The following is an 11,803-nucleotide window of genomic DNA, read 5'->3' as shown; positions in this document are numbered from 1 at the left end:
CTCTTGCTTTTTCCCACTGGTTCCTGTAAGTAACCTGTTCCTTCATATTTTTCTGTTTGTCTCAGGTACTGAAAGGTTCTGGTTGGAGGTTTTCCTGCACTCCCCGTAACTGCTGCCCATCACTGTCCCGAGAAAAAGTGTTGGGAAGGTGCTGCTTCTTGGCTGTAAGGTGCCAGGGTGAGGCTCGTTGCAAGGCCTGCTGTGCTTCCTTGCGCTGGCCACCATGGAGACCTTGTCCCAGGACTCTCTGCTGGAGTGCCAGATTTGTTTTAATTACTACAGCCCACGTCGGCGGCCCAAGCTGCTGGACTGCAAGCACACCTGCTGCTCTGTGTGCCTGCAGCAGATGAGGACCAGCCAGAAGGACCTGCGCTGCCCCTGGTGCCGTGGGATCACCAAGCTGCCACCAGGGTACTCTGTGTCACAGCTGCCTGATGACCCCGAGGTGATCGCTGTCATTGCAATCCCCCACACCTCGGAGCACACACCTGTCTTCATCAAACTCCCCAGCAATGGTTGCTACATGCTGCCCTTGCCCCTCTCAAAGGAGAGGGCGCTGCTGCCAGGAGACATTGGCTGCCGCCTTCTGCCGGGTGGCCAGCAGAAATCCCTGGCAGTGGTGACGATCCCACCGGAGCAGCAGCCACTTCAGGGTGGCCTTCCTGCTGAGGGGGCAGCAGAGGAGCCAGACCGAAGAGGCATTGTGAAAAGCTCTACTTGGTCAGGGGTTTGCACTGTGATTCTGGTGGCCTGTGTCCTGGTCTTTCTCCTGGGCATTGTCCTCCACAACATGTCCTGCATTTCCAAGCGCTTCACAGTGATCTCCTGCGGCTGAGGTGGGGAGGGAAGGGTGTGCTCCCCAGGGGTCTGGGTTGGGGCAGTGGTGGTGGTGGTATCAAGCAAGACAATTCGCTGCAGCTTTGCCCAATGACTTGCAGAATGCTGTGCACCAGGGCAGTGGTGTGCTGGCCCAACTGCGGCTCTCAGCATTGCGGCATCAGGCCTCAGTGGTGTGCAGAGAAAATCATGTCCTGTGTCTGGTGGCAGTGGCACCGAGGAGAACTGCATGTGTCACCATAATCACTTATCAAAGGGACTGCAACTTAATGTGATTTTTTTGTTTTGTTTTGTTTTTTGTTTTGTATCATGTGACAAGATTATAAAGACCTCTATGTAGCTGGTTATACTGTAAAGTATACAGTATGAGCTCTTCTCTAAACACAGTAGGTTGAAACCAAAACTGCTCCATGTAGAATTAAAGAAGAATTGATGCGTGACTTCTCTACAAGGTGTTCACTACCACTCCACATACACTTTTTTTTTTAATGAGGGGAGGGAAACTTGTAAATGCAAGAAATCATTTAGCTGCTGAGGCATTTAATATATTTTAAGTGGCACATTAATTAAACCAAGTTAGGGAGTTGTATGATAGTTTTTAAAAGTAAGCATTTTACAAGCAGTTGTTTTATTCCACGATGTGTATTTTTGCCTCTCTGGTTTTTCCCCATGTTGTGTCAATTACAGGGAAGTGGCATTTTCAGCATACTTTATTTGAAGGACCATCCAAGCAGGGAAGCAAAGTGGGTTAGGAGGAATACCTAAAAAGGCAGCCAAAACACTTCTGCCTAACTGACTTCATGAGAAGGATGGCTTTGAATGGTAAACATTGAACACACTGTTTTACCTTTGGTCTGCCGCAGGGCTTCCCACCAGCCTGGCCTTCATAGCCATTAGTGAAGAAATGACTAATGAGAAGTCTTAGAACTCCTCTTGCAAGGATATGATAGCAAGTTGTTCTGTTTCTTTTTCTCAAGGTTGGGTTTTCTTAGTTGTTTTTTAAAAATTTAGACCTGGTTTGCCTCCCTCTTTCCTAGGACATGCAGTTGTGCAACCATGTAATAGATGAGTTGCTCAAAGGAAGCTTCACCATCCCAACTGAGACCAAGGTCCTTTATATGCAATCATCTAGTAAGAAGCAGTGACATAACTGGGAGAAGAACCCAGGCCAGCCTAACACTCTACTGGGTAGGCTGCCCCTTCTAAAGCCCTGTAGCTGTTGTAGGATCAAAATGTCTGGGTAAGCATTAACAGAGCCCTTTCCCACATTTCAGTCTTGCAAATGTTGGCCTTTTTAAAGATAGACTGGGGGGGGGGGAGAAGGCATCTCCCTCCACCTGTGAGTGCCCTGAAACCCCAGTCATTTCAGTTCACTTGTTGAAAAGAACCAAATTTCTGGCCCTTTGTTGCAGCAACACTTTGCTTGAAGCAGTCGCACTAGCTTTAGTACTAGTCCTTGTCAGTAAAATATTGCTAGTGTAAATCTGGGTGTTAGGCAAGTCTGAAAACTTTAAATTTTTATGAGATTTAGGGATTGGATCATGATAAACCTTTAATAAGATGGCAAAATTCTATTGATCTGCACTATTTCTTTTTGCAAGTACAAAGCAGAACCTCCCTGAGGCATGACCTCTTGTTGTCTACCTTCTATTTCGTAGTCATTAATTAGTAATTGGTCAGTGCCATTTTGTAACACCAGAGAACATCATTTTGGCTATGCTGTCCAGGTTAGCCCTGTTGGTGGTTTTCTGATTGTCACAAAATCTGGTTGCTGGTTCACCATCATCGTTCTCACTAGGACTTCTGTCAGAAACATACCTCTGATTTTGTGCTGGATTTTTCCCCATCCTGTTCCCAAACCACAGTTTTCTTCCTTGATTTCTGTAACTGAAGAAGAGCATATATGGTGCTTAATTGTTATGGTGTGTATTGGGTCATGTATGGAGAGGAACCATTGTGGTGATTTTTATCTACTGTTGTATGTATGCACAACACAGCTGAAAAAAGATAAATCCCCAGATAACACATTCAGCACCTTTTTCTTGCAAGGCTGATGTGTAGTATGCCTCGGACCTGGCTTATGAGTATTGTAATTACATGGACAGCTCTCTGCAGCACATTTAGTTTGGTTTCATTAGGGAACAGCAGGTATTCCAAAATGTGTCTTGTCAACCAGCTAGTCTCTTGTTGCCAGTAGGTGGCCAAATTTCTACTGACATCCATACTATGCTGCTTAATGTGTAGAGGAAAGCCAGCTCACAAAAAAAATCTTGCCTTTCTAAGACTCTCGAAGTGATCAGATACAGGACTCAACCCTCTACTGCCTTATTCCCTGTAGCAATTGGTGGCTGTATCAGGAGCATATAGCATAGTTGGAAGATGCTCCAAGAACAACACCTGGTGTGTTTTGCGCCAGCTTCTGCATTTGTTTATTTGAGTTGTCGATGACTGCACAAAAATGGGAGGCAGTCAAAAAGCAGGTCCTGGAGATGCAGTGATGGTAACGTTAACGTCCTTCCAGCCAAACCTGCCTGCCTGAAGGTCTTGAGGCCAAGGTTTCTCTGGCATTGCAAAGAATAGCTGTCTTGAAAAATCACTGTCTTTATCCTTGCATGGAGAGTGCAGTATGAAAGAGAAATCAGAAATTAGGTTAAAACACCACACTGCATAACGCTTTATGCAACAGGCAGACCCAGAGCTTATCTGCTGTTAATGATGTAAGTATTGTATTAGCAGAATATCATCCTGTGTTACGTAACAGCACATTGTTTCATTACTATGAATTTCCTGTACTTTTTTGTGCCTGCTGAAATGCATGTTTGACCTAATTTCTGATCCAGACATTTGCCTGCTCACAGCCTTTTATAAGAGCAATAAGTAAAACCTCAAGATTTTTGCCTGCGTGTGCGCGCATGGTGTGTATGTTCCCTCCTCTTTTATAAATAAGAGTTCTGGAGATGTTTTTGTTCTGGCTTTAGACTGCGACTGTCATTTTCTGTTTGCAGCTGCTGTATCTTGTTGGCTTACCTAGGTTTTTTGCTGACTTGTCTAGAAGTGAACCAAATAGTTTGTTGTAATCTACAGTGCTAAAATGTTTCTCAAGTGTGTCGCTAGTCATGCTGTTTTAAAAATGCAGTGCAGTCTGTCTCATTCCTTGGTCCAATACCTGGCATTAAAAAGCAATACTGCTATAGACACCTGACTTTTTTTTTCCCCCTAAAAAAAACTCCAATTATTTTATTTTAAAAGTCTTTTGTTGTCGTAATTTTTCTCTGTCTCAACATATTTGAACTTGTGTTCAAATTACCAGGGCCTGGGCTAGTTTTCAGTTCTGTGCTGTCCAGTAAGAAATCACTGCCCAGTTCCACCAAAGAAAGAAGAAAACTTATGTGACGCAGTAAGCAACTGAAATTTGTGCTGAAACTTGTGGGTAATTACTCAAGCACCTGCATTTTTAGAGCAAATTAACTCTGTATGAATGTTTGTTTATTTATTTGCTTCTTTAATGGGAAGGATGTGTGTGTTGGGGTCCAGCTTAACATTTTTTTTGTGGAGGATCCCAGCTTCTATTTTTGGCTCTTGTTTTCCTGGCAAACAGTCTATAGGGTTCACTCTGTGAAATTCTGTTCAGTGAATTTTAAAAATTCAAAAATATGCAATTTTGGTATGTGGGACTTTTTTAGGAAACGGTGTGTTCAGTGATTGTTCATGCTTAATCAAGATGTAAAGGAGCCTGGATGTTTTGTAAACATGGAGCAATCATGAGTCCAGTTTCATCTTTATTAATGAAGCTCAGTCTTAATAAAACATTAGCAGGAAAAACTGATCTCAAGTTAATTATGGTACCTCATTACTTTGCCATCAAATGAAGACCATGGAAGGGAATGTGTCAGAATTTGCTCCCTATTTTTCAAAGGAATTGCTGAAATCTGACTGTTTTAAGGTGAAATGTTAAATGCGGGTTGTGGTGAATACCAAAACAATGTTTTAATTACCTTGGAATACAAAATTGTGGCTGATGACTATTGAGCCACACTATACTTTTTTTTTCCCTTTCTGTTATAATCAGGTAACTCAAACATTTTAAGTAAATGTTTTGCTTATGGAAGTAATGGATTATTGGCCTTGGCATAAGCATGCATTGTACAGTCTAGCTCCCCCTTTCCCTTGAATCTTCCTTCCAAGTTACGGTTTTATCACTGAGCCCTAGGCAGCCAACCTTTCCGATACCACAGATGCTTTACTAGGGTAGAGGTGGCTGACGTTGCATTGGTTTTGTCACATTCACAACAGGACTGAACCAAACCAAGCAATGCGTACATGATTTCAGCTCTTCTGTAGATGTCCTGATATCCAAAGCTCCAGGCACCAGTCTACTGTGTGAACTGGTCGAAACCTCTGTGTTCTCTGGATCTTTTCACAGCAGTGCCACATAGTGGAGGATGTTGCCCGTTCCAGGTCATACAAAGGAGCTGTACCCACCATGCACAGCTAAAGTGTCCCTCGGGAATGTGGCTTGCTGGCATGAGCTGCTAGTATGAGTACTGCAGGAGACATACACGTGTCAAGTTTAACACGTCAAGTAAACGTTGGGGTTGAAAACCTTCCTTTTCCTAGTTGCACACAAATTGTGGCTTGAGATTTGGGGTTTTTTTTGAGACTTTTTATTATGGGAAGATAGAGGGGAGAGGGAGAGAAGAAGGTACATCTAGGAGGCCATGGAAGGATCTACTGGCCCTGAAGGCAGAGGGTTTTATGCAAGAGCTTCTGCAAGACAAAGACTGTCTGGAAATGCTTCAGTGGGTTTACAGTGTGTTAGTGACCTTTCTGGTGCAGTACACTGTTTGTAGGCCTGACAGCTGGAGCTACTGTGGTTTTGGTTGTGGGTTTTGTTTTTTTTTTTGTGCCACCCTCTTGCATGCTTGTATCCACAAGCAAAGTAACATGTTTCATCCTCAAGATGACTGAATTTACAGACATTTAGGTTGCCCTGAGTATCTCTAATGAAAAAAAAATTACCTTCCAAGTTCAGTGAAACTGAATGTTTAATAAATAGTTTTTAAAATGTTTTTTTCCATCTTGAATACATTTTTATTTTCGTTCTAAGTAATTCCTATAATCAGAGGCAATGCTGTGGGATTAGCCAGAAGAAAATTCCCCTCTCTCATCCCACGGATCTCCTCTCCGATCTACACAAATCTTTTTTTCATTCTCCTCATCTGTGTCCACAGTAAAGCACGTGAGCATGGGAATGAAATGACTTGAGGGCATACGTGGAGCCACTATACATACGAGCACAGGGACATGTTTCCATTGCTGTATGCACACAGCACACAGCCATGTGGTAGAAAGAGGCCTAGAGGATTAGTAAGAGGCTCTCAGGCTCTTACATCTCAGGAACATCATATACTTTATGGTGCTTGGATGATGAGGTGCTCTGATAGCTTGGTAGCATGACATCTGGGTATCGCTACCTGTATTTCATGTGAGATGAGTTGCAGTCCCTCTCGGCTGTCCTCTGCAAACTGACTCCCACTGCTGTTGGATGAGACCTGATGCAGCACAGGTGACCTATCTTCTGCGGTTTGGGTGAAGAGCCACATCGTTGCTCTGTGCCTCCAGAATGGGATGTCTACCTAAAAGGGAACTGAGCAGATGATTAGGCAGTAGTCTGGAAATTCAGATCTGTATGTGCAGAAACATCTACTGGATGTGATTTACAGTGGCCTGCGTATGTAATTTCTGTCAAACTGTAGCTTGAGAAGGGCAGTGAAACTTGCTTTTCCTTCAGTTCTTGCTTTTCCTTCAATACCTTTGAGCAGGGAAACTACTTATTTCAAAAGTGCAGTTTTTCCACCAAACTGAAAAACTTGATCAGTGTGCAGACGTCACTGAAGCATGTGACTCAGACACAAGGTGAACAGGAATTCAGTGAGAAGTTGGGATAAAAAGGAAAGCAAAGCTTTGAATTCTCAGTGTGTACAGATGTGCCACATTGCTGAAAGTAAAAACTTGTTCATTTTGTATGTGTGTTATGTGAACATACAAAAACAGGTGGCCATCTCCTAGGCCAGATAGTGAAGCTGACAATGTTGGTAATACCAAGCAGCTGAAGATGGGTTTTATTGAATCTATTGGATCTGAGAAGCTGAAAGGGCAAGTGGCTGTTCAGTACAGACAGCTATGTCACTTCGAAGAAGTAGGATTACGTTAGAAGGCTGTAGCTTTCTGGCTTGGTTTCCAAAGTGGAGTAGATAAGTGAGAAACCTGAGTAGTTTGATACTGAAAGTTCTTTACTTGCCTATGTTGAGAATTTCAAAAAGATCCATGTGTTTTGACACTGTACTGCTGAGTTTTGTAAGTGTTGCCCTATAGGTGCCTGGATGGACTAACTAGGTCTGAATTACTTGGTTTGCATCTCCTTGAGAGAAATCTGGATCTGTGTCCAGATCTGAAAAAAATCTTCCCCTGCAAGGTGTTTTGAATTCAGTTTGACATCGTCAAGTATATGATCTCACTTTGAAGTGCTTAAGAATGGTGTTGGATCTTACAAATACTTTCAAAGCAGTGAGTCATGTGGGAGATGCATGTGGCTGATAGGAGCATAAAAGGCAGCTCAGTTCCCACACGTGGCCAATTAGCTGATTGAACTGCAACTGAATAATTTCTTGTGTAAATTATTTGCAATAATAGTTGCAGATGTTTCTCAAAGATTTGCCTAATAAATGTATTGAAATATTTGGGACGTGATTCAGGAAAGTATACTAACTGAGAAAGCACTAAAGAATTAAATTTAAGGAAGGTAAAGGGATTTGGTCACACATGATTAAATACTTTTTTGACTAGACGTGAACTTTGCAGTTAGGTGTTTTGTTTTTTTTTCCTTGATCCTTGGCTAGTCTGCATGATTCTTAAAGACCACTTGAAGTAGCAAGTCTTGCTTGTTTTGAAATTTGAAAGCATATTGACTGGGAAAGACTAATACTCAAAGACAGCTGTATGGAAGCACTCAAGTATAGGAACCTCTATTTCTAGAATGCTTAATTGCTCATTGTATGTAGCTGAGAATTCTTAAATTATGGTGGGAAGAAAAAAGAATTAAAAAGCTTGCAGTTCAAACCCACACCAAAACCCACCCTAGGAATCCAGGGTGATGATGATTTAAAAACTTAGGAGAAACAAATTGAATTCTAATCGCTTCTTTCCTGCTGTGCTGAAATGCTGAGGGATTTGCTAAACCTACAGGCTGATACAACTGAATCCCTGCTTAATGATTATATTTGCTGAACTGGCTAACTGCAATGGATACTTAAAGAGTTCTTTCTTCTCCTTTCTGACCTCCTCGGGTTTAGAGGAGACAAGATTTGGACAGTTGTAGCTGGATTGAACAGCGTGATAAGAGTTGTAAAATGTTACCAGCAAGGAGTGTGGTTTTGTGATAAACAAGAGCTGCTATCTTTCAGCAGCCATCCAGGCAGAACAAGCATGCAGCAACTCCAGCAGGCTTCTGGGACTGAGAGAAGTGTCAGGAGTACTGGATAAATGAGAAGATTTTTTAATATGCCAGATACTGTCTGTGTTTGTTATTGCTGATGCCTGGCATATTTGTGTTTGGCTATTTTTTTGTTATCCTGTGTAACAAGAAGCTTAAAAAGCTTAAAAAGCTCTTTGTGTTTTCTTAGGAGCATGCTATCTCCCATTTCCTCTTCATCCCATTGTTGCATCTTCCTATTTCCCTGCAGATCTGCAAGGAGAAACTTTCCTTTGTATATTTGAGTGACTGCAAATTTCTACTGTATTTTCAGTGATGAAAATGGTAACAGGTCTCCACAGAAATACAAACATCTTTGGATCTCCAGTATCTTATTTCTTTGCCATTATTATCATAGATCATGTTTGAAAAAGGACTTTTTATTGTTGTTTCTTTACTATAGTCCTACTATTAAAAAAACCAAACCAATAGCAAAACAAGAGAAAACTACTTGCAGACTAGGTATTACCCACACAATCTGATTTTTAACATGAGACCATTCATTAACAACCTTTTCTTTTGGTTTTTGTTCAGTGTATCAGTTGCAGTATTTTTGTGATTCCACTTCCTTTGGTGTGGGGGAGAAAGATAAGAAAATCCATATTCATGCCTTGGATTAGGTCCAAAATGCATGTATGTGCTTCTGTTTTGTAATACCTTATAAGCCTCCTAACAGCTGAAAACTGCAATAGCACCGAAACCTTAATGAAATGTCATGTGCTGCCTATTAAGTTTAAAATGCCTGCTGAAATGTGCAGAGCCTGGACTTTCTGGATGTTGAGCACACAGAACACTCCATGTGGAATTAGTCGTGACTGTCAGTTCTCGGAGACCAGGCTCGGATCTTATGCCTCATTTAAAGCCATTAGTGGACTCAGCTTCTGAGGATCTCTGTCATACATCCTGTGTGCAGCGACAGTCCTTATTTTATAGATCTAAAGCAAGCAGTCTTTGAAAAGGAGATGCCTAATTTTGAGGGCAAATAATTCATCTCTTTAAGAGATTATGAAATCTTTGCTTGGGTCAGTGACCTGACTTCTGCCAAGGAAAGACAGGAATTTGGTTCAATTGTCCCAGCACAGTCTGTGCCTGCTGTGCTCGCTGAGTGGCCCAAGGGGAGGTGATGTCCTGGGGCTAGTGTTGAAATACAGACATGATCCACCACAAATTTCTGTTGAAACAGTGGCCCTCTAAGGACACACTATGAATACTGTCCTTGCTGGAATGGTCTGATATTACATCTCCAACTAGAGCATGGGGTCTTACAGTTTCTTGGCTGTAGGTATGACTTTTAATGTTTAAAAGAAATGTGAGAACTTTCTGTAAGATTTTCTTCAGCTTTCTAAGTTGTCACAAATGCAGAGTTTTCCTGGCCACCCAGTAGCCCACAAACTGGACAACCTGCCCTTCTATTCAGCATCAGGTGAAGAGGTAGTCCCAAAGTAGGCTGCCTTGTGACAGGGCACTGCATCTGTGGCTGTGCTGACGGCGAAAATGCTGCTCAGATGTGCTTTTGTGGTAGGCTCTAAAAATCATTTATTGTCCTCTCCCCTCCTCCCCTGCCCTAATTTTGCTTATAATTGTTTCAGGAAAACAAAAATAAGTACTGTGGAAAAAAAATAATAAAGCTGTTCTTCATTCAGGTCACGTTTGCACCATCTGTTCCATATCTATTTAAACTGTCAGGAGAAAACAGAGGTGCCCCTGAATTTCAGCTATGCTCGAAATTAATCCCAATAGGTTTCCTGATTTGGAGACTAAACCTTGTTAAGCTGAGGACCTCCAAGGAGAAAAATATTTTTAAGCCCTGGGAGCCAGCAGATGTGGTTGGTGCTTGCTGGACAGTGAGGAGAGAGCAGCAGCAGTCCTTGCAAAAAGGCATTCTCCCTGCAGCAGTCTTTGTGGTTCTAGTTCAGTGGGATGGTGTGGCACAAGGCTGCAGAGGAGAGAGCTGAACTGACTGCACACACGTGTTCTCTATGGGAGCTGCTTCCCAACGTGCATTTTGAGCTACTTGCATTTGATACCAGTTTAGATTGCTTCAGCTGCAGTATCCCTAATTGCTCCAAAGGGCATTGCAAGTGAGCTGTAATCTAAAGCAGATCTAAAAGCTCATCCCATGGAACACTCTCCCTATAAGCAACTATTTCTGTATTGCTAAGGGAAGCAGTGAGGATGGTTGGAGTTTTTTCTCTTTTTTTTTTTTTTTTTTTTTTTTTTTGTGTGTTGTGTGTGTGTTTGGTTGGTTTTGGTTTGGGTTTTTTGTTGTGGGTTTGAGTTTTTTGTTTGGTTTGTTGTTGTTGAAGGCAAATAAACTTTGACAGGTGTTAAAAGAAAAAGGCAAAGGAAAAATGCTGAACAATCTTCATGTCAGCTAAGTTGTCCACAGCACAGCTTTGAAGTGAGACCTAGGTCTCTATCTTGGTGCTAACCTTCAAGATGTGTATATGTATTCATGCACTTACTATGTTAATTAAAACAAGAGAAGAATGAAGGTTTGCCTCCCATTTTAAAAATCTAAGGCAGAAAGGCCTCTCTCTGCCTAGTACTGCTGATGTTCTCTTTCCTCCCCTTCTGGACTTTCATATTCATTAGTGGCTGCAGGAGAAGCTGGAGTCTGTCCTTGGGTATGTACTACATGGCTCTGCCACAGCTTTGCCACCATCTCTGCTCCTTGTTTTACATGGTCCCTTGCCCTCCCTAAGCTCCCTCTCCACCCCTCATTAATTCTATTCTAGTTAAGCAGGCTGGCACTCCTCAGTGGCTGTGAATTGAAGTCTTTGCTGTGTTTCAGAAGCAAGAACACCTATCACCTGGTTTTAGATGACACTTCTTGTGAAGGGCTAACCAGCTCTTACAGACACATGAGCTGCCAGGCCACCACAAATAAACCTTGCCAAATATCGACTTTATAAAGGTGAAATCAAAGTGCTGTCAATAAATCTGAATGTCTGGAGAAGCTTTCTTTGTTTGCTTTGTCTATCCTTGAAGGCATCTCAAACGTTGCTGAGTTTCTAACTGGCCCCTTCCCTCCACCCCCTTTTAATATATGGTATTTTTGTAGGCCAGTCTCTGGAGTCTTGTCCTTTGTATATGTGGAATTGCTGATTTTATGAGACCTTGTTCAGACACATTTGCTATGATTAAAATTCTATAAAATTATTTTCAATAGACTAGCGTGTGCTTTTCTTTCTTAATACAAAAAGTAAAATTGGCTGGGATATTCCCCCCCTGGTTCCACTGAGAGCTTTAATAGCATTATGCAGTAAGAAAGGTAGAATGAGGTCCTCAGCCAAGTTTCAGACAGCTGGAGATGACTTTCATGCAATCCATCAGAAAGCTGCTTCTATAAACCTGTGAAAATGAGGGAGAAAAATGAATGTGTTGCTCTCCTCTACTTTCCATGGGCAACTTTATCTCAACAGTTTTGGTACA

General features: G+C 42.1%; 1 protein-coding gene across 1 annotated transcript; it reads left to right on the top strand.

The window, feature by feature from the left end:
- Nucleotides 1-223: 223 nt before the first annotated feature.
- On the top strand, nt 224-835 carry RNF152 (ring finger protein 152). Its single transcript, XM_054381920.1, has one exon. It carries the CDS (start codon nt 224-226, stop codon nt 833-835), a length of 612 nt encoding a protein of 203 aa, XP_054237895.1.
- Nucleotides 836-11,803: the final 10,968 nt, after the last annotated feature.

This window comes from Indicator indicator, chromosome 6, assembly GCF_027791375.1.
Source record: "Indicator indicator isolate 239-I01 chromosome 6, UM_Iind_1.1, whole genome shotgun sequence".
Lineage (NCBI taxonomy): Eukaryota > Metazoa > Chordata > Aves > Piciformes > Indicatoridae > Indicator > Indicator indicator.
The sequence above is the reverse complement of the archived record's forward strand: the minus strand, read 5'-3'. Positions and strand labels throughout refer to the sequence as shown.